The 26,729-nt window shown below is 39.0% G+C and overlaps 1 protein-coding gene across 1 annotated transcript in view; it reads left to right on the forward strand.

Annotated features, from left to right (window-relative positions):
* Positions 1-26,729, forward strand: part of pdlim4 (PDZ and LIM domain 4) — a 43,500-nt gene that overhangs the window by 3,648 nt on the left and 13,123 nt on the right. Inside the window, exons 2-3 of the mRNA XM_031725937.2 lie at positions 6,018-6,169; positions 16,226-16,307. Of these exons, the coding sequence (XP_031581797.1) occupies positions 6,018-6,169; positions 16,226-16,307 (234 nt within the window). The remainder of the gene's footprint in view (positions 1-6,017; positions 6,170-16,225; positions 16,308-26,729) is intronic.

The following is a 26,729-nucleotide window of genomic DNA, read 5'->3' on the forward strand; positions in this document are numbered from 1 at the left end:
TTGCTCACATTCTGCAACACTATCACAATCCTTTAATCAGCTGTTTTTTCTGGAATATGATTGAGTACATATTTACTCTCAGTGGACTAAATGACTCAACCAAGTCATGTCATCCCACAATTGTTATTCTGCTTGTATTAGGACACTGGAATTACTGAAAATGAATTAAGAGTGAATGCAATTTCGGTGCATTGCAGGTATATATCACAGAACCTCAACACCATTTGCACCCTCTGAACTTTCACTGTACATCTGTCACATAGCAGAGGCAGGACATGCGACCTACAGCCACATGGGCTATTTCTCAGACACTGCTGTGTATAATAATCAGCTTCAAGCTGCTGTCTGGGAGCCTTTTTTTTTCTCTCTAGGCTAGAATTACAGATGCTGCATTTCCACAACAAACTGAGCGAAATATAACAGATGGGTACCCTTGAAGAACTTCCTGTTGTCAGTGAAGCTGCTGAGCTCTTAAAACAGTATAGGGCAGAGGGAACAATGAAAGTCCTTGGGTGGTTTCTAAGTTTTTCCTGTTCATCTGGTTATCTGATGTATGAAAGTGGCTTTCAGTGATTGTTGGTATTATGATATCCATGCTGCAGTTAGACTTCAAGTGTTCTCTAGGGGGAAAGAACTGGGCGACTGCTCATATACTCAGAAAACATGTTTGTTTCAGTGTATTTGCTGCGAAAATTGCAAAAGAATCTTCTGGTGGTCTCATGATCTTGTACAACATGTTCAAGCATCACATGATGAAAGGAAATTTCAGGGAAAGCACAGCACATGTGCAAAAAAACAGAAGACAAAACAGTCAGTTATTCTGCTAATCTGATTACAAATCAGATTGACTGGAACATCTCTGCCATTCTAGATGCACTTGAAAGCATTATAAAGTGTAATTACTTTAACAGGGCTCTCCCATTTACTTGGCTTCTCATTTAAGTCTGACCCTGCATCTTTAATCATCAACTTCAGTGTTGCTTATTGGTCTTGGCAGATTGAGCCTCTTTGTTTGAGTGTGAATAACACAAACCAGTTGGAGCCTCACACTCCAGGCGATGTATTGGCTTTTCAAGGTCATAACCATGGTTCTTATCTCAGGTCCAACAAGAAAACAAAGGCCTGAGACATTGCCAGAAAATTATTCTCTCTGTTGCTAAGATGTGCAACTCGGCAGTCCCACCCAGCTCAAAGTCTCTCTGTGGAGTTTATACACGAGTACAACATTTGAAAATGACAGGCTCTTCTCATTTAAGTGTCGATCTGGTGATTTGCAGGTGAGGAGACATTTAGATAGAAAGCTCTGGTTGAAACTTCCCAGAATAAACAACTGTTGCTTTAGCAGTATTGAAATAGCTGTAATTCATCGTGAGTCACATCTTAATTACACAGCTTTTTAAAAGTTGGTGGAACAATACAACAGTCTTATGTAAACTATTGTCTGTGTACTAGCTCTCTGATCAGTAATCCTGTAGGTTCCTGTAGGCCACCACACCTTATTATCTGTGAATCTTTATTCTACTTCTTTATTCTACTACCTGGTCTGAAAAGACTTGTGATTGGCCCAAGTAAGTTTTCCAAAGACTGAACTTGAATGAGAATATGATAAAAGGGTATTATTTGTGACACCCACTCACTCCAAACAGTTTTGCGTACTGCAGCTTTAAGTATCACTACAGAGCAAATAGGAACTTTTCAGGAACTAAGACAAACACCAAAGGACATTTTAAAGTTCCTGTGTTACCTTGAGAAAACAAAATACAAAAATAACGTCATAACCTGTCACATTACTTCATCATGAAGATGATGTCACACTTGAATGAGTTTTGATGCAGCACATGCAGCGCGTAATGTGCAAACACACATAATCAAACATTTACACATTTACTCTTTTCTTTCCTGTGTTCTCAGCCTCATTGCTTCTCTCGAGTGCACGTCCACAGCAAAACCACACTCCAGCATACTCACCAAACCTCAGCGTGCCACATGATGACTCTGTGTGACATGAGGCTGTCATTTGCTAACCGCTGTATCTGTTAGCATTTAACTGTGTCACTGTTTGTGGAGTAGCTTCTTACGGGAATGGGGATGAATGTTTAGATTGCCTAATAACCAGTTGCTAAAGTTTCTTTATGCACTGTTGATGCTTCCCTTCCATCATGACTGCCTGTCTTATGCTTGAACACCTTAAGTGACCTTGCCGCAATAACAAGTGCCAAGTTTCTCTCTACTCGACATATATCGTACCACTTTTTTAGTTTAAATCTAAGTTGTTCTTTACAGATGATAAAGAAACATACTGAGGAAAAAATACGATGACTTGATTGTGATTCAATCAAATAGCAATTTGATGTATTTCCAGTTCACTCACTACCTGGGTAGTGGGTAACCATGCATCATTAACAGCCCCACGCAAATATGACCGTGCAGGAAGAGTTGTGTTAAGATAATGCAGATTTTTGTAGACTTGGTTTCAGCACTACCCTCATTGCAACAACATATGTCAAAGTAATCCATTGAGGTCATAACAGTTTTTTCTCAGCTCAGCTTTCCCCTTTAAGGATGATAGCGTTGTAGATAACTCATGTGACTGTGACATTATTCTCTACCAGAAAGGTTCTAACAGGTGGTTAGTCTTATGGTTTCTTTCTAAATGTAACCAAGTGGTTTTGTTGCCTGTAAGTTACAAACCTGTGAAAGAAAAGGAAAAATTATAATAAAGAAAAAGTCCAGATCATGTTAAGTCAACACTGATTTTTGGTCTCACTTGCAATATAAACCTGTCTACTTGGTGAAAATCCTGCATTTGATCCATATGTCAAACACTCCACTTTCTAATGGCTTCACCCAACTTTCTAAAGCCTGTATAATAGTTAATTGACGCATTTAGCATAATCTATGGAAACTAAACTCTAGCAGCTAAGAATACAGCACTATTGCTGTTGTTTTTAATGAAATCCTTAGATATCTGTGGGACAGGAAAGTAGGTTTACTGGGTGAAAATTAGATTTGAATTCACACCAAATGATATAAAGCCTCTAAGTCAGGTCATTTTGTTTAAATGATGTCTTTTCTTCCCCTCCAGATTGTACAAGAAACCCCGTTTCATTGTTCACAACAAATTTGGTCACATCATTTTTGAGGAGATTGATGCTTTTCATCCTTGAGTTACATTTTTTATTGTTATTTCTGCCAACATATGGAGCAATAGGAAATGGATCACTTAACTTGTGGTATGCTGTTGTGAGTAAGAAGACCACAATGATATGACATAGATGAACAAAATATCCATTTGTTTTTTAAAAGCTGTTTCCCAATCGTGTAAACTTTAACGCTCTGTAGATCTAAGTAATTACATCACACACAGAGTTAATATAGCACATTATGCGTATGTGTGAACTGTATAGCTCTACATCATCTTAACATTTCCTTGCAGATGGGAATCTTTTTCTGTTAGTCACTCCATAGTCATGCTGTTGTGGTTCTTGGCATACTACTATATGTATTTGTTTGTAGGTGTACTAGTAAATGTATTTGAGTAATTCATTCGCTATGCTGCATGGCCTGACGCTGAGGTGACGTTACTCTGTTGTTATTACATGTCCTTTCATTCCACTTTGACACAATCCAGACATAAAGCAAAGACACACACAAACATCTGACATGCATTCTCACAGGGGAGGTTGTGCTAAATGACAGGGGAAAACTATAACCTCCAGTTAGTGTCTGTGAAAACAGCCACTGACAAACAAGAATTATGTTTCCAACTCCAAGAAAAGCTTTGTTTGTGCCTCTGCTCCTTTGAAAGGATCTATCTTGAATTTACAGAACTTAGATTACACTTGCTCAGTTGTTTATGCCAGGCTTCTACAAGAAGCAGCTTATAAACAGTGGAAGCTTAGGTGGGTTTGCATTTCCCAGGGACTCACCGAAACACACAAACCTACTCATACTCCCCACAGTTTACCGGAACTGAGTCAGGGACATTGGGCGGTCAGAGGCTGTAAATTAGGAATTCCACATTTGAACCACACGACTCAGCTATTAGTGCTTCGTGGAGCGTGAACTTGTATGCCTTTGCTCTTGAAATGCTCCTCCCAGTTAGTGAGTCTGCTTCTCTTTTACATGCAGCTCTCTTTGGATTCTGTTTATTTTTCCAGACTTTCAACCAATCATATCTTTATTTAGCTTTAATTAGATTACTGAAAAGTGCTTGTGAAAATGTGTTAGATCATGGTTTTTCAGCCTCCAGAGACAGTATATCTTAAGGTTTAGCTGTCATTGCAGTAGACATTATAAGAGGTGTGGAGTTAGGCAGAGAGTGGTCTGGTATGAAGATGAATGAGCTCAAAGAGTGATGCACTTACCAGCTCGCATGATGAAACAAAGATTAGTCACAGACCCTTGATGTACAGGAGTAATAACAGGATGCTCTCCAAAACCATCAGTTTCCTTATCTTCTTATCCTGATAAATGAAAAGCAGGTTTCTGCTTTTTAGGTTGCCTCATAATTTCTTTAGGATAATAGGGCTAGCAGGCTAGTGTGCAGTCATGCACTGTAGCTTTTTTCTTTTAGTTAATTTAGAGGAAACAGACCATTTCTCCACCCCCTCCAGGGACCAATCTTTTGGTTTAAGAGAAATAAGAATTTCAGTCAACCAAGATTTTGCTTGGTTGAGTACAGCCCTTGTGATCAACTGGAAAAAGCAAGTCCAGATGATATAAAAATGTAACATATTATTGCTTAATATTCCCCCCAAAATGGTGCAGCTACACAAATCATCATCATCATCCAGCTGCAGGAATCTCACATTTAATGGCTGGGAAAATACAGACAAACTAATAGCCATGCAGGTCACTGTTCACAGCACATTACACATGCAAAAAAGACTAGAGACATGATGACAACTGTTCACTTTGCATCATGATTTTTGTTTCACTGCTATAAAAGACTTTTTTTGCTCTGCAGCCTGCCAGATGACAGCGACTTGTTTTACTGCGGAGGAAATAAGCTGCAGTTTCTTCTTATTAATGTCAGACAAAACCATATGATCAGTCAGAGGCACATGTTTGTGTATGTGTAATAACGGAAAATTGATATCACATGTGACTGCCCTCCCCCTTACTCTCCGTTGGGGCTCAAATATCCACTGACCAGGAGAGTTTTTAGGAATGAGAGATCACAGAGAAGAACCTGCTCTCTAACCCTTGAAAGAAAATCTACATTAAAGAGGTGGGGACATGCTGTGAAGAAATAAAAAAGACAAAAGGAAATGCATGAATTATATAAAGAACTTATTGCACAGATGCCTGGAAATGAGTCTAACATTACACAGATACATTGTTGTTCAAGGTTCATGTGCAAGCCCGGTTCAAAAGTAACATACTCCCCAGACTTGAAACTGTTCACTGTTTCAACTTGAGCTGATTATAAAATTACACATGCATAGCCTCAGTGAGGTATTGGAAATTTCTTTTTTTTTCTTTTTGGCAAAAGCTACAACCATTAGGTTAGTTAATGTAGCATATACCAAATTATCTGCTTATTGGCCTGCTGTTTAACCATTCTACACATATGAAAAAGAAAAAAAAGGGGGAATAAAGAACCAAATCAAATACTCTTAGCCATTTGTTTCATCTTGTGCACATAGATGGGGTTATATTGCATGGATGGTGCTACATAACTGGAGTTCATTAAATTCCCCCAACCCACACACACGGCTTAGCATCTTTTCTGATGAAAACCCCTGATATGGATTTACTGTATTTCAAAAGGCTGGGTATATAAAGTGTTACCCTTCCTTCCAGGTATTTCACCACCTTTAAAAGTGAGAAGAACATTCACTTGTGTCATTGTTGAAGGCTTTGTTGACACTCCCAGGAATTCTCTTTTTCATTTTTCTCACCAACAATTTGAAACCACTTATAATGGCTCTTTATTTTCTCTTTTCTTTTCTTGGGTGTGCTTGGATTGTTGTGTGTGTCTGTGCATATCCGGTATGTGTGAATATTGTTAGGTGACACCTGGCAGCAAGGCGGCCCAAGGTGACCTGTGTCCAGGCGACACCATTCTGGCTATCAACGGTGACGCGACAGAACACATGACTCACATGGAGGCTCAGAACAAGATCAAAACCTGCACTCAGCAGCTTACACTCAGCATCAGCAGGTATGGAAACATGAGACTACCCTCACCGGAAAACTGGTGTGTTTAAACCATAAATTGACCTGTAATCACACTCTTTCAGTTGGGGGAGTGGTTATATTTAGGGCCGCAAAACATTGCAGAAAAGAAAAGAAAGCGAATCTTTGAAGAAACACTATGTTGTACCAGCTGAATAGTAGCTTACTATTAGCCAGCTAACTGTGTGGCATCTGTGAGTTGTGTTCATGTGACACACTGTACATTAAGCGTATTTTCCATGAAGGGCGACCTCACTGGAATTTTAAGGTTCAGAATAATTGGATATCAGGAAATGCTGAGCTTTCTAATCAGTCGTCACTGCTTTGAACCTTATAAGAAGCAGCTTATGAGTTTTGCTCTGAGGCTCATTAAGAAAATTGAGTTGAAAACCTTGACAGATTTTTTTTTTTGTATGACTCAGGTCATTTATTGCCTCTCATCCAGAAAAACATGTTGGTGATTGGTCTGTTCTGCCTGGCGCCGTCGAGTTACAGTGACACTTCACCTAGAAAGCGCTGTCAAAATCAATGAGGCTTGTACATACAGTGAGTCAAACTGTGACCTTTTCAAATGGTATTCTCAGGTCGATATTGTGCATTGGTGCGCTTCATGAGTTGGAAAATGATCATCGTTTTCGACCTGGTATGTGAGGATGTATGAACTGACCTCAAGTGAAGGTCAGGAACAACAAGTTTCTGTCAACATAGCAGAAAAAAGATCATCCATCTAAACATTTAATGAAGGAGTGGGGTGGGAGACGGGTAGGTCAGGGGTGGTTGGAGGTTAAAACCAAGGAAAATCTGAAATGTCAGTCGCTTCCCACATTTCTGTTAGATGGTTGCTTTGGGTTGCCAGAGTACTGGAAAGTGCAGAGCGAATCTGGCAACCTCTAAATCCCATCCCCTCAGATGGAGAACACTGTGTGGTTTCAGCCTCAGTTACAAGTGACAACTGCCAACTGGTGCTTCAGCTCTCTCCTTTTAGGGCAGAAGACAACGCAGTCTCTCTCCCTCTCTTTCCCTTTGTCTGGTTAGAAACATGATGGTTATTCGCAGATGGGAGTGTGAACAAGAATTATTTCTGAAGTAGTAAGACCCATCAGATCAGAAAAGACTCTAAATTCAGATTTTTTTTCTGTTTCTGTACTGTATTTGTGTTTTACAGTATCCACTCTAGCATAACAACTCCTCCTCCACCCCCACAGCCTGTAGTAGGAACCATCTACCCATATATCAAGCTGAGCAACTGAGCGTTAAGTGGTTTGTCCACAAAGGGATTGTAAATTTATTTGAGGATACATGAAATAACATACTGCACAAAGACTAACAGAGATCATCTGTAGGTGTGGGAGCAAAAACAGGCCACTCTCACTGTTTTACTGGCACCCTAATGTTCCTAAATTCAGCTTAAACTTGCCCTAAAGTAACCAAACGTGATTAACGCATTAAGAAAGTAAGAAGTAATTTAGTCATTTAGCTTGATAAACAGCAGGAGCATTTGAGAGTGATGGGTGAGACCCAGCATACAGTAGAATAGATTCCATTACTTGAATCTTTGCCTCATGCTCCTTCTTTTTTCTGTTTTTTTTTTTTACCACATTGGCCTAGCTACAGGATGTTTACAATGGCTATCAAATTTTAGGTGTCATTTTTTTGTGGCCGTACATAAGTGGAAAATGTGTTTTTTGTACACATTCCCAATGTTTTGTAGAATGCATTTAGCCATTATTTAAATAGATGTAGTGCTTAAACATTGTAATGGGTTGGATTGAGGTTAAAATGATTTGAAATGAATGTGTCACAGTGTCTTTTTAAGAGTATCAGAATCAATTTAATTTAAATTGAGTTTAGTTTTGTAGATCTATTCTAAAAGCAAAAAGTTTGAGCTACAAGATTTTTATTGTTTGTTGACTGTTTTTAACTAACTTACTTTTAAATTAAACCCACAAGTGAACCACAAGATACAGCCATGTTTGCTCATCATTCCGCCTTAATACCCCTTTGAACTGATAAGATAGCATTTGGACACAGAGCAATATAATAAGAGGCTGGACGAGACTAGCTGCTGGAATGTGACCTTTGTGCTGTTATTGGTTAAATAATTACAATGTAAGCTGCACTTCTGGTGAACAGGAGGAGGGCAAAGCAAGTATGAGAGATAGGCATGCACCCTTGGCTGCGGTGCACAGAAATGAGCTGCTGGTGAAGTGGAGGCAATAGGGGTTACAGCAGAAGAAAACAAACACTGTAAAAAAATCATGTGAAAGTTTAGGATTGTGAGATAGAGACTTGATAAGAGATGAGAAGCGGTGTTAAAAGTTAAGATGGCTGGGAAAGATAGTGTGAATTTGAGAAACAGCAATAAGCTTGGAGGTTAAAGCCAAAAAGAAGAGCAGTGAATCAGTGAGAACAAGAGAGAACTGCCTCTACGCTTCCAAGGATGCTGTTTGACAACCAGTACTTTTTGCTTTATGTATTTCTGGTAAACACAGTTTAAACACAGTTTAGCTCAGAGAACCTAAAACCAGAATTATTCTATTATTTTTTTTCTTTTGTTCTTTTCATCTGAGAGAATGACACTGCAATCAGTTATTTAGTTGGCAATTCTTTTTCCTTTTTCTTTATTTTTATCTTTATCTTAATCTGAAAGCTGTCATTTCCCACCATGCATTTCTCTACTGGTAGGTTAAAAAGGTGGCTCTCGTGGTGGTCCACAATATCATTCAACTGCTTCATGAAAATGCAGTTTCATTACAAGATGAGGGGCTCATTGGAGAGGTAGCTGATCATTACGTTATTCATTTCCCTCAAAGTAGACCTATAATTGCATGAATTATTCATGTGTGCTGAGCTTGTGCATCATCACTGTTTCCCAGGAAAAATATTGTAAAAGGCGTCATGTTAATAAGCAGCATCTGTCACTATGACAACAAACAAAATAGAGCTGTCTTTGAAAAATAAAAAAAAAAAAAAAAAAAAAAATTCATCAACAGGAAAAAATGAGAGATTTTGCCAAAACTACTAAGAAACCAATCAAAGTAAACAATACAGAACAAATCACAAATATTGGACTGAAAAAATTCCCAGATTTAGTGAGCTATAAAAATCAGCCACATGGTAGCCTGTTCTCTGGCTGGTGAAAAAGGTTAAAGTGGTTAGTCAAAATGTATCCTTCAATGGGGGTGTAATGTTCATATGTGAAAGATGTCTGTCATTTATTGCAAGAGATTTGAAATATGGACCTTTTCTGTTTATTGGAAACACTCCTCAGTTGTGGGCTACAGAAATAACTGAGGATTATTTAATTGTAACCATTCATTTTGGAGTCAATAGCTGCAAATGGGAGTGACTCGAAGAACCCATGCTGACTCACTAGAAAATAATATTTTAGAGGACAGCAATTCTTAGACCTCATTAAAAGACTTCTCCATAAAATACTCCAAACAGTCACGAGAAACAGGAGACCTGTAATTTTGTGCTGCTGCCGATGGACAAATATATGAGTCTACACGTCTGCTGTGAACCAAAATTACAGTACACTGCGCACATCTGAGCTTGAGGTCTCGTGTAACACAAGAACGTTTCTTTCTAATGTGTTCACGTTTATAACTTTCTTAACCCCCATTTATCACAATTTCTATTATGGAGCCTTTTTAAAAGCACTCAGCTTTAGGGAGTTTCTTGGTAGGTGCCTCTGGGGACTCAGAAAAGCTGAATAGGATGTAAAGGGTGATTATAGAAAAGAGATTAGAAGTTCTGGTTGTGCAGAATTCCTTTACAGTTTGTGGTAAATTAAATGTTTGAATTTGTGCTTTTATCTTGATTAATATCTACTTTTATTGCAGATAGTAATTTGTTATATATATATTTTTTAATATTACTAAACTTATTTTCCCTTAAGTATAACTAAATGTGGTACAGGTAACCTTGGACATCTCCTGATTTCATTTAGTGTCATTATCATGTAATTCTTAATGTCAACACCTTATTTGTCCTAACGCGGACAAAACTAATGCTTTTGCATTTACCTCGGAAGTCAAATGAGTTGGGAGTGGTGTTACTGGAGTAATAAAACTCAGAAAAGCAGAAAAAAACAGGATGAGTTTTCCTTCTTGGCTAGGTAGAACCATTCATATATCACTAGCAATACAGCACCATGGGTTTTTTGCACACAGATGTAGCATGTTCATGGCTATAACCTGGTCAGTGCATTGCATATAGCTTGTTTAGTGAATCACAAATATGCAATACTGGCAATACTGATGAAAAGTTTGACAGTTTTGTGATGATTTACGTTCACAGCTGCCACTTTCGATTGTTAAGATGGGATTGCTGAGGTTACTCCGACTTTCCAAGTTGGAAATCCAACTTGAAGGGGGGTTTCAGTTGAAAATCTTGACAAGTAAAAGCAAGCCATGCAAATTTTATAGCTTAGTTGTGTTTTAGCCTTTCAGCACTGATATATTTATCAATTACTTTGGGCTAAATCATCAACTCTTGCATGTTAACAGGTTTAACCGTGCTTCACTGTGGTTTTACTGGCATAGTCTACATTATTTTCTCTTCAGACAGCAAGTGGATGCTGCAGCTCTGTTCTCTTAGAAAGGATGTGTTTTTTAAAAAACAACATTTTATGTAGATTTTAACATATGCGTAAAAATTAATTTCAAAAGAGTTTCACTTATGGCTGCTTGTCTGTATATTCCAAGGGTGTCAAGTACTACAGTTTGGTCAAACCTGCTCATGTCATAAATATGCACTGGGTTCATGGTACTAGTTACTTAGTTTCTCATTCTTAAAGAATGCTTGTAAGAGACTCCTTAAAATGGCTACTGGTTAAGTGTAACTTTTGAGCGTGCGAGATTAATGTTTTAAAGTGGCAGATTTAAAACTAGACCTTACTTTGCCTGGATGGTGGTGGAAAGCACTGGCTCAGACAAATCTCTCACTGTTGTCCAGCTGCATCAAGATGATTACCATGAAGGCTGCAGCAAGCGAATGTTTTACATCATTTTCATACTTATCAAACCTTTCATTCAGCCCCCGTATTCTGGATGTGTCCACATTTATTACATCACTGCAATATTTTACTGAGATGTTTTGAGCCATCTACCCACTGAAGAAAAGAATTACACTGCAGTGGAATGTAGCCTAAAATTAATGTGTGCTCTCGTGTGTATTTCTGGCATCATATTGGCAGAACTATCAGTTAAACAGGAGGAAAGATTATTGAGATTGAATAAAGTGGACAAAGTGGTGAGAAGAAAAAAGAACAGAGGGAAAATTAGGAATAAAAAAAAAGGTAACACGTGGACAAGGAAGCAAGGAAGGTACTTCGAGGTCAACACTTACACACAGCTTTCCATTTTCCAGCAGGCCTGTCAATGCTCTGCTGTGAGGCAAAACACCCTTGCAAGTTTTTCTCAGTTCCTTTTGTTCATATGGAGTCGTGTCATCTCAGGGTAGAGGAAAAATGGCTTATATCGCCTCCACAGACATGCAGTGTCCAAGTTCATGTAACGTCAGAGGACCTGGCTGACTCATGAGGCCCATTTTGGAGTTTGTCATGTCTGCTTTGACCAGACATAAATAGAATCTGCGAATACATGAACCAGCTGTGGAAGAAAGCTTCTCCTTGCTTCTCCTTTTTCTCATGCTCATTCTTCTTTTAACCTCTCCACGTCTTACCATCCTTGTCCATGACCTCTTGTTACCATGCTGTTATCTCCCTCTCAAAACCTAAATCCCACTCAACTAATCCACTTTTCTTTTTATTTCTTCACTTTGTTTTTTCCTTCTCTGTCGGTTTCATGGAGCCTTCTCCTCCCTGCAGTTTCCCTCTTTTTGCCAGAGCTTATTGGAGAGAACACTTTGGCTTCAGATGCCTGGGAGACAGATGATGGTGGTTGGGATTTGTGTTTTCCACTATTGGTCAGGCTATTCGGAAAGAGTCGTGCTGGGATGGCAAGTTAAATGTGCTGAAAAATGAGTCATGATTCCTGGGCTGCATGTGTAATTCTGACTGTGTCTTGTTTTGCTATTGTAAAACATCTTCTGAAATATATATGCCCTGTTGCACTTATTTTGAACTGTCAGTGTTAGAAATAGGTCCAGGTGCGAAGAAAAGCTGCACCACTGATGGTTTAGACCTTTAAAAGTCAGTTCTTCCAAATAACATAAAAGCAGCATTTCCAAATGTGTATATAGTTTCAGCTCCTTCATCTCTGGGGTTTGGCTTCCACTTCCAACAATTGTGGTCAATTCAGTTTCACTTGTGACAGAAAAGTTGCGGCAGCAGCTGAAAGAAAAATATCCTGGTTACTGAGAAAATACTTTATACAGAGAATCATAAATACGTTCTGTTGATCTTCTTTTTATTGACATAGCTGCAGAAAATTCCAGGGCCAAGTTACAAAGGTTTTTTTAATCTTGTGTTTCAATACTTAGGTTCGCATACACTTGTCAGAAAAAGAGTTGTAGCGAGTGATGGTTGATTAAATAGGTCCAGGATTCACTTACTGGGTTTTTAAAAGCTCACAGGCATACTAGACATGCACCATCAATGACTTAGTAAGTAAGTAAGTAAGTAAAATTTATTTATATAGCACTTTTTAAGACAAAAAGCTGTTACAAAGTGCTTCACATGGGAATGAAGGCATGTCAAACAAACAATATAGCAGTACAGAAGCATATCAAACAAAGCAATAGTACAGTATAAATATAGAATTAAAAAAACATATTACACACGAACATTACCCAAATGCCTGTCTAAACAGATGTGTTTTAAGCACTTCCACTCATGCTTTGATGCTTTTGGGTGTGGTTAAACATGCAATGGTGTCGTATAAGGCTATGATTAGGGGAATAAGATGGGTAACGCATGTAGTATGAGTGCATATCTCAGCCCTACAGATGCAATTAGATGTATATATGTGTATATATATATAATTCTGATCATGATCCGAAGAGTAAAACCAAAACAAGAAAGAGGATTTGAATTCAAACAGAGAAATCAGGCAGAGAAAAGACAGAGAGTGAGGTCGCTTTGGTGTAGAATTTGCCCCTTCCTTCTCACTTTAACTTAATGACCCGTGATTCACAGATGAAGAATTATGCACAAGGCTGCATGGGACCAAAGGAGCACAGGACTCCAGCAGGGACAAAAACAAAAAGAAACCTCCAAAGGAACCAACTTGTCTACACCCCTCCACTACCAGGGCTGTTTTCTCCTGTTTCTTCATCTCATCATTCCTCTCACACTCTCCAAAGGTCTCCTTTTTTGTGGTTACAACTGTAACATCAGTGGAGTTCGGGAGACTGTGTTGCACAAGAGGTGAAGGGACGATTGTTCCTCCCTTTCCCTCTCTTCCATTGATCTTGTCGGTGCACAGATGGAGATTTTTTTTGAAGTGTCCCTTTGAGATCTGCCAATGAGACCTCTAAAGCTGCACTTTAGAGAGTTATTGCCTCGTCTTAGATTCTACAGAAACAACCCCCACTTAAGTCCTTAAGAAAAAGGACATACGGCCAGGTCCAGTGATGACCAAAACAACTTAAAATTGTCCTTTTTCAGATGGCTTTGATAATGGAGTAAGACTCTAAGTGAACCCTGAAATGATCAGTTATCAGCCCCGTCTTAATTTGAGGGTTTTCAGCCGTCTGCCCCATGCTCCTTTTTGAACATTGTGGTCATGTGCAGCCAAAGTAAACTCATCTGCTGTTCCAAGATCCAGATCTCTCCAATCAGGAAATTAAACCTGGCAGGGGGAGGTCAGGCAAGGGAAAATATGATCATAGGAAAGAATAGGAAAATCATTGTGATGACTTTTTTTTTCTTTTGATGTTCTGCTTTCTGTGTGTTTCCATTTCCGCCCTTCTTTCATTTTTTTCTCTTTCACTTTTATCTCTTTTTATCATGAATTTTTATCTAACATCTAACTCTTCATTTTTAGGGGGATTTTGTGTTTCATGCTTTCTTTTTTAATTTTAATCCTATGAAAATAAATCCATGGGATCTAAAAATTCTTTGCCTTTGTATTGAAGTTGATATATTGGAGGTAAGAATATTCACCCCTATCCTTTGACATCATGGTGCTTTTGTGACGATGAGTTTATTTCAAAGAATATTTCCAGACAGATTTTACTATCCAGGCCTGGATCAGTCAGACGCATGCGCACAATCAGTTAGAGTTAGAGAGACAATCGACTAATTAATGAATGTTTAGCAGAAGTTTTTTGGATGTAGGATCCTCATGGCCCTGGGTAATCTGGGTGTCCTCATCACATCACACTTGTTTGCAACAGATTGTTTGTGTGGCTATTTTTTATATTACATAACATACATTATGTTACATTTGACATTGCCAAAATAGTTTCCAGAAGACAAAACGACAGCTGTGGCACAGTTTTGTTTCAAGTGCAGTGCATATTTTTTAACTAGATGGTTACATGATTTTGACATCCCTCTTCAGAGTGACCTCTAGTATAATGACCACTGTCTGCCTCTCATACTTTCCACTTACGCCTCTGCATTCAAAACTCTGTTAAGATGGATGTACGGTAAATTCCTTGTCTTTGGTTTTCACCAAATACCAATTCAAATAGGCCACTTCAGACTGAACTCCTTTCAATAGGGTGTTTGTATGGTAGCTATCGCAACCAAACATTCTGGATACATGAAGGCTTTCGATTTCTGAAACGTGGAGGAATTGGTGGAGGAGGGGGGGGGGTGCAGGGTTCATCCTACGCAGTAGCGCTTGTCCATCTGCAGACACTCGGCGCCTCATAAGAGCGTCCTTGATAGCAACACCTCCATGGTTCATATCTGAAGCATTGGCTCAGCTCATGCAATGATGTGCCAGCTGCCAGCCCAATGACCTCACCTCTTTAGACGTCAACCCTCCCCCCTGTGGGGGTCAACAATGCATTCATGCACTCGCACTACTTCTGTTAATGGTTTTTATGTCTTTGTAGATGAATAGGAAAGAGAAGAAAAGCACACACACACAGAGACACACACACTGCTGTCCTTCAGCGTCATGTCCGGGTGTTACTGCTTTGGAGGTGGGATGTTTTCCCACTTGACGGCCAACACTATAGCAACAAAAGCCAGATGAACTAAAGAATTCCCCTTGATTCTTTTATGTGACCGGAAAACTTCCACTAGTTGAATGTGAAACTTGAAAGTTAAATAGCATTGCAAGTGAACCATTAGTAATGCCGTTGAAAATGAATAGCACCAGTTTATCAGCTGGAAAATAAGTTGCACGCCCTTATTTTCACCAGAGTATTTTATTTTGGGTCTTTCAAAAGAAGAAAAATTGCTGTGTGCCCCTGCTTACCATGTGCTTTCATAGAGGCTCATTCAGCAGTGCTATAAGTAATGTGTTTTATCATTGCTGTCAGACAGTAAGTCCTTTTACTTTTATGTAAGAATATGCAACTGGAGTCAATTACTGATAATCTAAACAGGAGAGGGGTAAGCCTCAGATTCCAGTAATTCAGCTATCGCTACTTATGACAAATCCACGGCCCAACATATAATGTGCTCTTCCAGTGATAGTTCAAACAGTGGATTTATGATATAATGATGATGACATTATCTTGGTATCAGTGGGAGGAAAGTAGCTTTATCTCATTAAAAATGTGAAACCTGCCAACTATACATAGAAATCCACATATACATGCATGTTCATGCTCAGACTTTACCTTGAGTACTGTGAGTGTTTTGGCACACAGGCATCCTGCACTGCTCACATTCAGTAACAGTTATGGGATTTTGCGTGATCCCAAAGCTGTCATCTTTCCCATCTTACATCAATTCTAAAACAAATAGAGCATACAGACTACTTTCATTTTTCTGGGTTCATTTTCAGACATTCACAAATACTTTATAGGTTCCTTGGGAAAAAAAATAAAAAGATGTCAGCAAAGAAAAATCCATACTCTCAGCAGAAATCATTGCTTCAGCTTGGGTGTCAGATGGCATTGGATTTATCTGACACTCTCTTTTTTTCTCTCTTTCATGGGTATTGTCTTTCAGATCAGGATCGGGAGACAGAGTGTGGTCACCAACAGTTAGTGAAGATGGCAAGACAAGCCCTTACATGGAGCCCGACTCACAGGTAACCACTGTTTACAGTGGATTTCCCCAAGCACAAGTCACATGCATTTCTTAAGATTTGAATTCACATGAGGTGGGATGCGGTCAGAATTCTCGTTGAATTTCTCATGCTGCCAACCAGAGCGATGGCTGTAACTGCATCATGACTTTGAAGTACAGTTTCCTGGGTGTGAGACCCAATTCTCCTCAGTGACAGAATCCATGGAAACAGGCACAACACTCAATCTTGAAATTGCATGTGCGCTATCATTCACATGATTATAAATGAGATAATGCATCCCACTGTTCACTGGAATAGTTTTGAAATAGTATCTTGATTGTTCTCCAAATATATGAGCTGCCAAAAGGACATTCAAGGCATGATGAACTCTAGCAGATGATCTTTTCCAAGTTTTCCATTGCTGGCAGGCTAGCAGGTTTCTGAGCATGGAGGAAACAGGAGGTGTGTGAGTGTGTGCACACATAAGCTGTGAGTATGGATATTGTGTGACTGAGGCAGACAGACAATGGGAATATTGTGCTTCGGATATGTGAGAGATGTCCATTCGTCAAGTATTGTGTTGTTGTAGTTTTGGAGTTGCGATTGATCTGTCTCAGCCCTCGTTGTGGCAGCATATCCGTGCTTAAAAGGGTGGGACAGGCATACAAAGAGCCGAAGTGAAATCTATCTGCCCCCTCATGACGGAATGTCTCGTATATTACAAAAAAGTATTGTTTTCAGGGTAAGAGCCAGTAGTTACGGATGTAATTTATCAGCTTGGTTTTTGGTTCTATTCTAATTTCTTTATCTAGGATTTTGATAGTTTATTGGAAATAGACTTTCCAAAAGGTTGGGTTGCTTGGTAAATCTAATTAAATAATTTCTCGGTTAAAGTAAATGTCATTGTATATCAAAGGTTAATTTACATTTCCTAATGCGTTAAATGTTTTCAGTGAGTGACAGGTCTGGACTGCAGGCAGGTCAATGAAACGCCTGACTGTTTTACTAATGAGCCACATTGTTGGAATACACCCAGAATGTGGTTTGGCATTCTCTTGCTCAAATAAGCATACTTTCCTTACAGACATTGCCTGAATGGCAGCATATGTTGCCCTATGCCATATGTGCTTTCACAAATGTGCAAATTGCCTCATTTCATGTGTGATCATGCACCTCCATACGAACTCTGCACTGATACGCTGATTTTTTTAACAATTTTAATTGTTGATTTTAATTTGTCACCAAAGAACAGTTTTCCACTTTAATTCCGTCCATCTTGAAAGATCTGAGATAAGGCAACTGAGAAGGTTTTATATGTATGGTGTTAGTCAGAACCTCCCTGACATCACGTCGGAGCGCACCCTCATACTCAAAGTGTCATAGCTTTTAATCCAAACCATTATATTCAACTCAAGCAAGTAGTTTAATGCCTTAATCTAACCAAATAAAAACTCAATACTGAATCAAAGCTCTCCCATGCAGGATACAAAAGTTCAAAAAGAAAACTCCCACATGGAAAAATGATGCCGCAATGCTCGATACTGCAAAGCAAAGAAGTCATCCAGCTGAATCAGAGCAAGTCATACTGGCTTCAGAAAAAGTTGGCTGATGTTTGAAAGCACAGCCTAATATGGTGTCTTTGGTTAGTGACCATAGAAGTGTGATGATAGCATTAGGTCCATAACATTCTGTTATTTTGTGTATCCAAATAACTAACCAGAGATTGTTGCTTGTTGTACATTTAAATTCATAGACAGATCAAATTTCATGTTTTCAGCACTACAGGTTATAAGGCAGAACTCTGTGGTAACCATTTAACAGTGGGGCTTCCAGCTCAGGTCTTGCTTTGAATAAAACAAGAAAATACGAAGTTGGAGTGAGAGGAATCAACAGCTACAGGAATTTCTACAAACACAGACATGCATGACAGGAGGGCTTTGCGTGAGGGTAATATGAGAGCGGCAAATCTGTCTTCCTCATGCTTTCTTCTCTCTGTTTATCTCTTCTCTCCATCTCTCTTTACATCTTTTCCAGTCCTTCTTTTCTTCCTTACTGAAGTCTAAAAATGTTCTCTGGCATCTCATTTTATGAAGTAAACGCGGACAGCTGGAAACCTCCAAGTCAGGGCCGCGTTATTGTCACGCTCAGGTGGAACCTTCTGTGCTTTACAAGAGGAAACATCCACTCCCTAGAGTCACATAAAGAACTCACTCTTTCTTTGTTTCCTTCTTTCTGTATTCTGATTCAGTTTGACCACGTGACAATACTGATTGTTCATGAGATACTTTAGAAACCGTGTATATACCATGATTTCTGTCCTGACAGAACCAGTTTGTGTGACGTGATGCTTGAGCTAGTGTGGACAGCAAAGCAGAAAGTCACTGTTTCAGATTGTGTTGGTAAAGACTGGAAGCAGTAAATCCATCATTCAAAACCTACCTTACAGCATGACACTTAACTTGCAGCATATTTTATGCTGAAGCATGTTTGTTTTTGGGTGAGAATAAAACCAAAGAGGAACACTTAAACTTACATATTGTAATAAAAAAAAAGAAAAATCACCACATACCTCAGTTAACTAAGAATGTTTCAAAAGAAGGACTATAAATTTAACCCAGTCAAGTTCACCAAATCCAGTGATGGCATCCTTCAGGCCTTTTGAAATTGAACATTTTCCTTTTTATTCATGAACTCCTTGACCAACTGGCTTTGGTGGAAATTCTAGTCTCACTGGTGGGAATTTTCTACTGAGCAGGAAGTGACACATGGAAGGAATGAAGTGTTTCCTTTCACCTTGGGAACACGGGAGATTGTCATAAAAGTCAGTGTGCAAATGATGTATTTTCGGATATGCGCTAAGCAAGCATATGACTTAATACTGTTGTATGATGGGGCTGTTTTGGGAATTTTGGAGGGTTTCTTTTACTAGTTTCAATGGGACAAGGGAGTGTTTCCAGGGAGTGCTCATGTCTTGGCAAGAGTCTCTACAAACTACCGGATACCATACACAACTTCCTGAAATAGAAATGATTGTGATAAAGAGTGGAGAGAGAGATAAAGCAGTGATGAGGTAACTGTCATAACAGAAGAAATAACATGAGTAACTATGACAACCAGTTTTTACCTAAGCTTTTACTGTACAGCTCTGGGAAGGTTGGTGAACTATAATCAGATACTTGGCACAACTTCCAAATTTCATGCAAAATGAAAGGATTAATATAATAATCTGGCTACAAATCAAGCTCCATACTTGGAAAAAATAATAAAAAATACCTTTTTTAGTTCATCTTCAAGGTGCCAAAAGAATCTCAGTCTCAGTTTTACAGTGTTTCACTTCTCATCCAAGAGGCTTCTTCAATTCTAAAAGCAAACTCATTGCCAGATATTTTATACCCTATACCCTCACTATGAAAAGCCTAAAAGCACTTTAGCCAAGATGTCTTATGGCATCTTTTTTTCTTGTCAGAAACCCATAAATCTCTAATTAATAGCCTAGAAACACTTTGATTATTTCGTCTTCATGTACAATATTGACTCAGTGCTAAATAAACTATATGGACAGAAGTACTCAGATACAGGGCACCAATTTAGCTCACTGTTTGAGCAGGCACCCATATGCCCTGTGGCTAAAACTGAGCACTTAGGTTTGAGTCCAGCCTCCTGTCTAGTCTTCACTGCTGAACTATTAAATAAAGACAAAAAATCCCCCACTATAAATCTAAAATAAATACTGCGACACATTGCACGCACAGGAGGTGCTCTGCCATGGAAACCCGTACCATGAAGCTCCTGGAGCATGGTGTTGGTGCTGATGTTAATGCCAGAGGAGATTTTGAGCTCTGCAGTTATTGAGTCAGCGGAGAGTTGGCGAGTTTTATGTCTCAGCACTTGGCGACCACGCTCTGTAACTTTATGTGGTCTGCCATTTCGTGGCTGAGTTGCTGTGGTTGCGAAATGCTTCCACTTTGCAATGGTACCATTTACAGCTGATCGTGAAATATCTAGGAAAGAAGAAATTTCACAAACTGGTTGCAATGATGGCATCTGCTTAAAATCAGCGACCTCTTAAGAACGACCCATATTTCACATGTGTTTGTAAAGGCAGACTGCCTAGCTGGAGACTATATTTCATCCACCTGTAGCAATAGGACTGAAAACACCTGAATTCAAAGATTAAGAGTGGCCCAGATGATGTAGCTTCATCAGAGTAAACAGTCCATCCAATATCCAATGTATCTTCAGTAGTGCAGGTATTTATTATCCGGCTCAAACTGTAAGCCCAGCCTTACTTTTAATCCAGCTGAACTGAAGACAATTTGATTTGATGGCCCAAGTAAGATAATTAATGAAAAATAATTAATTAAAAAATATATATATAATTAATGAAGCCAAATTTGATGTAAAAGTAATATAATAGCAGATTTGCATACAAAAATTCAATCACCTTTTCCAAAAGAAAAAATGCCTCTTTTAAATGGTTATCTAACCTTACGTCTGAATTTTAGCACTTGATTGTCAGTTTTACTGTTGGAACAGTTTAGTGGAGGAGTAATGCAATACCATGGGTTACTGACATTTTGGGTTTTCAAAATTCCATCCCTTAAATCACACAGTGGCAGCTTCAAGTAGGTGGGAATGGCTCGCACTCAATGTTCGTCTAACAGTATTATTTGGCAAGGCAGTATGTAAATGCCATTCATGGCAACTGGCCTATTATTATAGTGATAGCTATTGTGGCTGAGTGCTGTGGCCCTGTGGAAAGAATGAGGCTCCACAATGCGGAAGCTGAGAGGTCTGGATCACACGTCGCTCGAGCTTCTCAGGAGCTGGCAGCTGAAACTGAAGTCTCCAAGTTAACATTAACAGTGGCTGACAGATAGAGACCTTGCATGACTTATAGACCATAATTCCTTCTTGGTTTGGAACTGATTTTACTCTTTATATGAATATTTTTTTTCTAATGAATGGAACAAGGCTACTGTTTTCCAATTAAGAACCATTAAGAACAATTTGCTTTTTAAAAACCCAAATATAATTTAAATGTTAAACTCTTCACATTTATACTCAGGTAAAACAAATTGTACTAGATTGATATATTTTGTGAACACAAAGTAGATTTACTGCATAAACATTCTGAATGTGTTTTAACAATATGGAGTTATTACTTGATTTCAGCTATTCTCATGAGTTACCAAAACATGTTGAATGGGTCAGGTTTTACTTGATCCCCTGTCGGGAAAACTCAGATCAGCAGACCAGTAAAGCATTAAGAGAAAGTCATTTTAGCAGCTCCACAGGCATTTTAGATGTCAGGCCTGTGACCCCACCTATTTGGTTGTTTGTGTTCACTAATCAACCAGTGATCCCCAGAAATGTCAAATCAGTCTCCAGGTTTTCTTAATGGAGCCTTTCCTGCCCCGCTTGGCTGCCGGCATATTGAGGGAATGAAGTCGTTAAGCCTTCTTTGCTTATGGTCCAGAGAGACTGCAGGAGTCTTTGGCTCATTCATATTTAGAAAATTGAAACTGTATCAATTTTGTCAAGGAATAGAGCAACATACCTGTGTGTGTTTATTTCTTTTTAATTTTCTGCTGATTTTTCAAGGCCTCATACTGATATCAAGATAAGTATGGAGCTTTCATATTGAGATCATTTTGATGAACTTTGATGTGTAAATGGTTAGCTATGAAAAGTACTGAACTCAAAATGGCAACCGAAATGAACAAAACAATCAACAGTGATAAACCTGTCGGCCTTTTTTTTTTTTTTTTTAATTAATTTGATCATATGATCATATGAAGTCCAAAAATAACATCTTCTAAAAAAAACAAACTTGTTTAATGATTAAAAAAGAAAAAAGAAAAACAAGTATTTCGTCTGCAAAGCATTTTGTTGTATGGAAAAAGTCTCTTACAGCTGCCTGCCTTCACAGCTGCCTGTGCTTTACACAACAAAGTTAGTTTCCTTACTCAAATCATTTGACTTTCTCTACGAGATAAACTTATTCCAAACCAAATAGTTGTGTTCCCTTAATTGCTCACATTTGAAATAAGCTGCATTCACCTGATATTTCTGTCATGCATTACAATGCTAAAGTTAGCTACTTCATAACAAATCTAATTTCAACCCAGTGTGCACTGCACAGAAGGTAACGTGGACATGACATTATCTCAATAGTTTAATTTAATAGCACAAAATTGGTAAAAATATATCACATTTTTATGATTAGAGCCTTACATTCCACCATTTTTAAAAAATCTTTCTCCAAGCTCTCCCACTCACCTCCTGCTCCCTGATACCTCCTCTTGGGCTTGCCTTCCTCCCCTCCCAGTGAGGCACCCACGACCAGGACAAGGGAGCCATTAAAGGGCTGGTTTGTGTCTGACTAGTGGTGCAGAGCGCCATGTGAAAAGCTTAATTTTGAATGTCCAGGGGGATTAAACCCTGCAGGAGGGAAGCAGTACGCCTGTGTGTGTGTATTATCAGGAATTTGAGCATGTGTGACTGGCCTCGGCCCTCAGTTAAAGACATATGATTTCAATTAAGGCCCACAACCTTTTTCCCCTCCTCAACCCATCCCCCTCTCGTGAGTCTACCACTTTCTAGCTAATATATAGTTGGGACAGGAGGTAAAACCTCTATCATCTCCCATTCAGTCTCTTATTAATCACAGTAACTTTTAATAACAGTAACAAATAGCAGAACCCAGCAGTGTTCTTCAGTGTTCTCTTTTCTGCCTATCTTTATGCTTTCTTTACTTTTTTGGCACATATCCTCTTACATGGCCAGCCGTCCTGAAGCATTAGCCATGCTTGGTTACCACTAAAAAACAGGTCAGTAAAATCAGATGGCAGCCTGAATTTATGAGCATGCAGCAATAGATGATATTGGTTCTTACAAATAGTTACTGTATTGGTTCCTTATCAGCATTCTGTGTTTCTGTGATTTCTCTTCCTCTTAGCCAAGAGGAATGTAGTCAAGCCTTAGGAGAAAGTGTGGCTACTCTCAAGAGAGAAAAATTTCATTCAGTAAATGTATTTTGTTGAGGTCTAAAGATAGAAGAAAGTTGCTCATATTAATTTTAAACTGTTATGACTAGATTTGAAAAGCAAGAATAGAGAATTCGCAGAACTGGGGTGATTAGGCATTCAAAAGATTAATGCAGCTATCACTTTAAGGCAAAATCTCCATTAAACCTCTAGTACACCTTTGAAATAGAAGAATAAATCGCAGTAATGGGGAAGTTGGCTTAAATCTGATATTTGTAATAAAAAGAAAATCAAGGCACTATACAGAGGAACATGAAAGCACTAAAAGGTTCTGAATGTTACCAAACTGGCATTTTTATAAGGCAAGCCCCAGATGTGCAGCCTTATAAATCTACCATCCATCCAAAGGAAATATCTGTGGAACAGACGTGCACAACCAGAGAGGAAAGAGTGTTATGAGGAGAACAAAAAAAGACAAAAGGAATGGCTTGGAGTATGTGGTTCAGTTCCCTTTGAAACAAAAGGAAGCAGACCATATCAGACAGGGTGTTAGGGTGAAAATGGGTAAATCTGTACTTGCTTCTGACAAGAGAGAAATCTAACTAAACAAGACTTTTTAAGAACTTTGGCATTGGTTTTACTCATTTCGGAAATGTTATGACCCATGTGGGACTGGTTTTAAGTTTCTGACCCCCCTTTTCACTGAGATAGTATTCTCTTGGAAATTATACATCTTAGCTTGATACCTAGCTGGACAAAACCAGCTCATTTTACATCCACACATTTGCATGATGTGAGGAGTTTCAGGCATCTGTTAAGATGTCTCCTGGGCACCTCCCTTTGGAGTTTTTCTGGGCACACCCAACTGGGAGGAGACCCTAGGGTAGAGTCGCAACCTGCTAGAGAGATTATATATCTCATCTGTCCTATTTGTTAATGTTTGGAATGGATTATACACACCTTCTGGCCTGTTACTAGGTGTGCTGTGCTTAATTTGAAGATAATTATAGGGTTGGCGATGACTGACAATGGGTATTTAATGGGCTGATACCATTTGAAGAAGGTGATTGTTTTAATCTCTAGTATTGTTATTTTGTGTCAAAATGCAGTGCACGAAGCATGCACCATGCACCATGCAGACATTTGCTAACTCCATATTCACATTTTTTCGGGACATTAGATCTGCCGACTTTGACTCAGTTGGCTTTGTCAGAATTTGCAGTCGTACTTCCCAAAACCTGTTACGTTCTCAGATGTGAAAAATCAGTTGAGTATTTCTTGTCTTTAGGCCAGAGGGTGTTTTGTGCTGCACAGATTACTTATCTGTGACAAGATTGATATTTGAAGTCAGTTCAAAAAAAAAGAAAAAAAAGAATTGTTATCATTCTGATAGAAAAGATAACATTATACATTAACATGTGGTTACCTATCCCTCGCATCTCACTTGTACACATAGCGTCATAACTGTAATGCCTTTACTGTCATTCTGCTGCAGGGGCATGTAACGTAATACACTCTCAGGGATTTTCCTTTACGTGTTTTTTTTTTCAAATTTCCTGAATCACCTACATGAATGAGCTTGCTTGTTGAAAGTTATTGTTCTGATTTTTATCTACAGATTTAGCCCCTGAATAAATATGAGAAATGAATAATGAGTTCTAAAAAAGACATGTAGCAACAGTGATTTCTGAAGAACTTCACCCTCGTAGCACTTGGTATGTTCTTAAGAAACAATAAGTTCTCAAAGGGTTGAAATAAAAAGAAAGGCGGCAGTAAATCATCGTATTCGAAATTAAAAAGAAAAACCTGTCAAAGTGGAAGGAGGGAAGGGATTCAAGCACCCGTGTGATACTGTAAACCATTAAACAATAATTGCAGTCATCGAAACCAGTGTTATGACTATATTTGTAGCTGACCTCTTGCCATACTTTAAATAGAACTAAGAACTGAGTGTAAGTACTGCAAATAATACAGTTTCTTTCCAAGGGAGTCTTCGTTTTTGTCAGAAATACAGAATCTTTGGAGAAAGTGTGTTACTGTACCCCCCCCATTCCTTTTGGATGACGATGGGGCATGCAGCACTGCACATTTCTGATTGGTTGAGTGTCAACAAGGCTGGTCATTCCTCAGATGAGCTTGTGAAATTGGTTTGCTCACCATAAGCCTTTTGTGTGTTTTGAAATTACTTTGATTTCAGTTGACTGTTTACCAGTAACCACATTATTTAAGTAATAAAGTATGGTAAAGAGCACAAGTGTAGGACTCTTCTCCATGCTTACTTGCACTGTCGCCTGTCTGTTGACAGTCATCTCTTCCTACTGGATTGAACTGGTCTACGGTTAGGGAGTTTAGGGAGTTTGCCTCCTCTTCGCAGTTCTTTAGACCACTGTGGATAGACAGACAACCAACGATCTTAAGGAACCTTTTAGTTTGAGCTAAGACGAATGAGGGTAACTTTGATTAAATTCCCATGAAGTCCCCCATCTGTACAAACAGGGCTAAAGATAACGACTGGAATCTGGTTTGGCTATTCCACTCAGTGGTAAGAATCAGGCTTCAGCTTGTCTCGTTTGCTTGGAGAGAGAGCCGCAGAGAACTGGGTGTTTCTGACATCCTGACCAAAGAGGGTTTGGCTCTTGGTTTCTAAGAGTGCTGAATCTCCTGTCTGCTTGTCTCAACTTTACCATGAATGGCTATCTGCTAGCACTTTGCCCAGAGAGTTACTGTGAGAGTTATATTTGTCTTTATTGTCCATGGTTGTTGGGAGAGTCAGATGAGATGTTTTAAATTTCTTGAAAGTCATCGGTCTTGACTGCAGGAGTCAATGACGAAGTGTTTTCACAAGACCAGGATGTGGGGGTTGTTGGTGTCGAAGAGGCGCTGTGAAGTAGTAATTAGAAACTGTGTGTGTTGTGTGTGTGTGTGTGTGTGTGTGTGTGTGTGTGTGGTCCAGGCGAGGGCAGAGAACAGGATGACATCTAGCAGAACCCATCTGTTGAAATGACAGGTGTCCTGTTTGCAGAGGCGGTGAACCTCCACCACCTGTGGCTAAGGCCCTTTAAACTAGCCCAGACATAGGCACACATACACTTGCACACATGCATGCACTCAAACTCAATTCTAGTGTCTCACAGTCAACAACAGTCTGACTGTCTCCCTTACTGGTGCATTGCTTAACTTGTAAACAAGTCATTTTATTCTTAGCTGAAATATGTACAGTCTAAATTCATGCATATGCGTGGGCCTCGTCTTTAGTAATTCAAGCTTGCTATTTAGCTCTCATATTCAAAGCACTAAAACACCATAAGAAGTGGTGACATCATTGTAAATGTTGAAATAAAACCTTATCTGTAAAGTTCACTGTCTGATACGGACGAGCCAAGCTGGCAGTGGGTGTTATCACTGAAGCGTGCTGATAAACACCGAGTGTCTCACTGTTGTCAGTGTTGTGTTG

The sequence above is a fragment of the Oreochromis aureus genome, linkage group 10 (genome assembly GCF_013358895.1).
Source record: "Oreochromis aureus strain Israel breed Guangdong linkage group 10, ZZ_aureus, whole genome shotgun sequence".
Classification (NCBI taxonomy): Eukaryota; Metazoa; Chordata; class Actinopteri; order Cichliformes; family Cichlidae; genus Oreochromis; species Oreochromis aureus.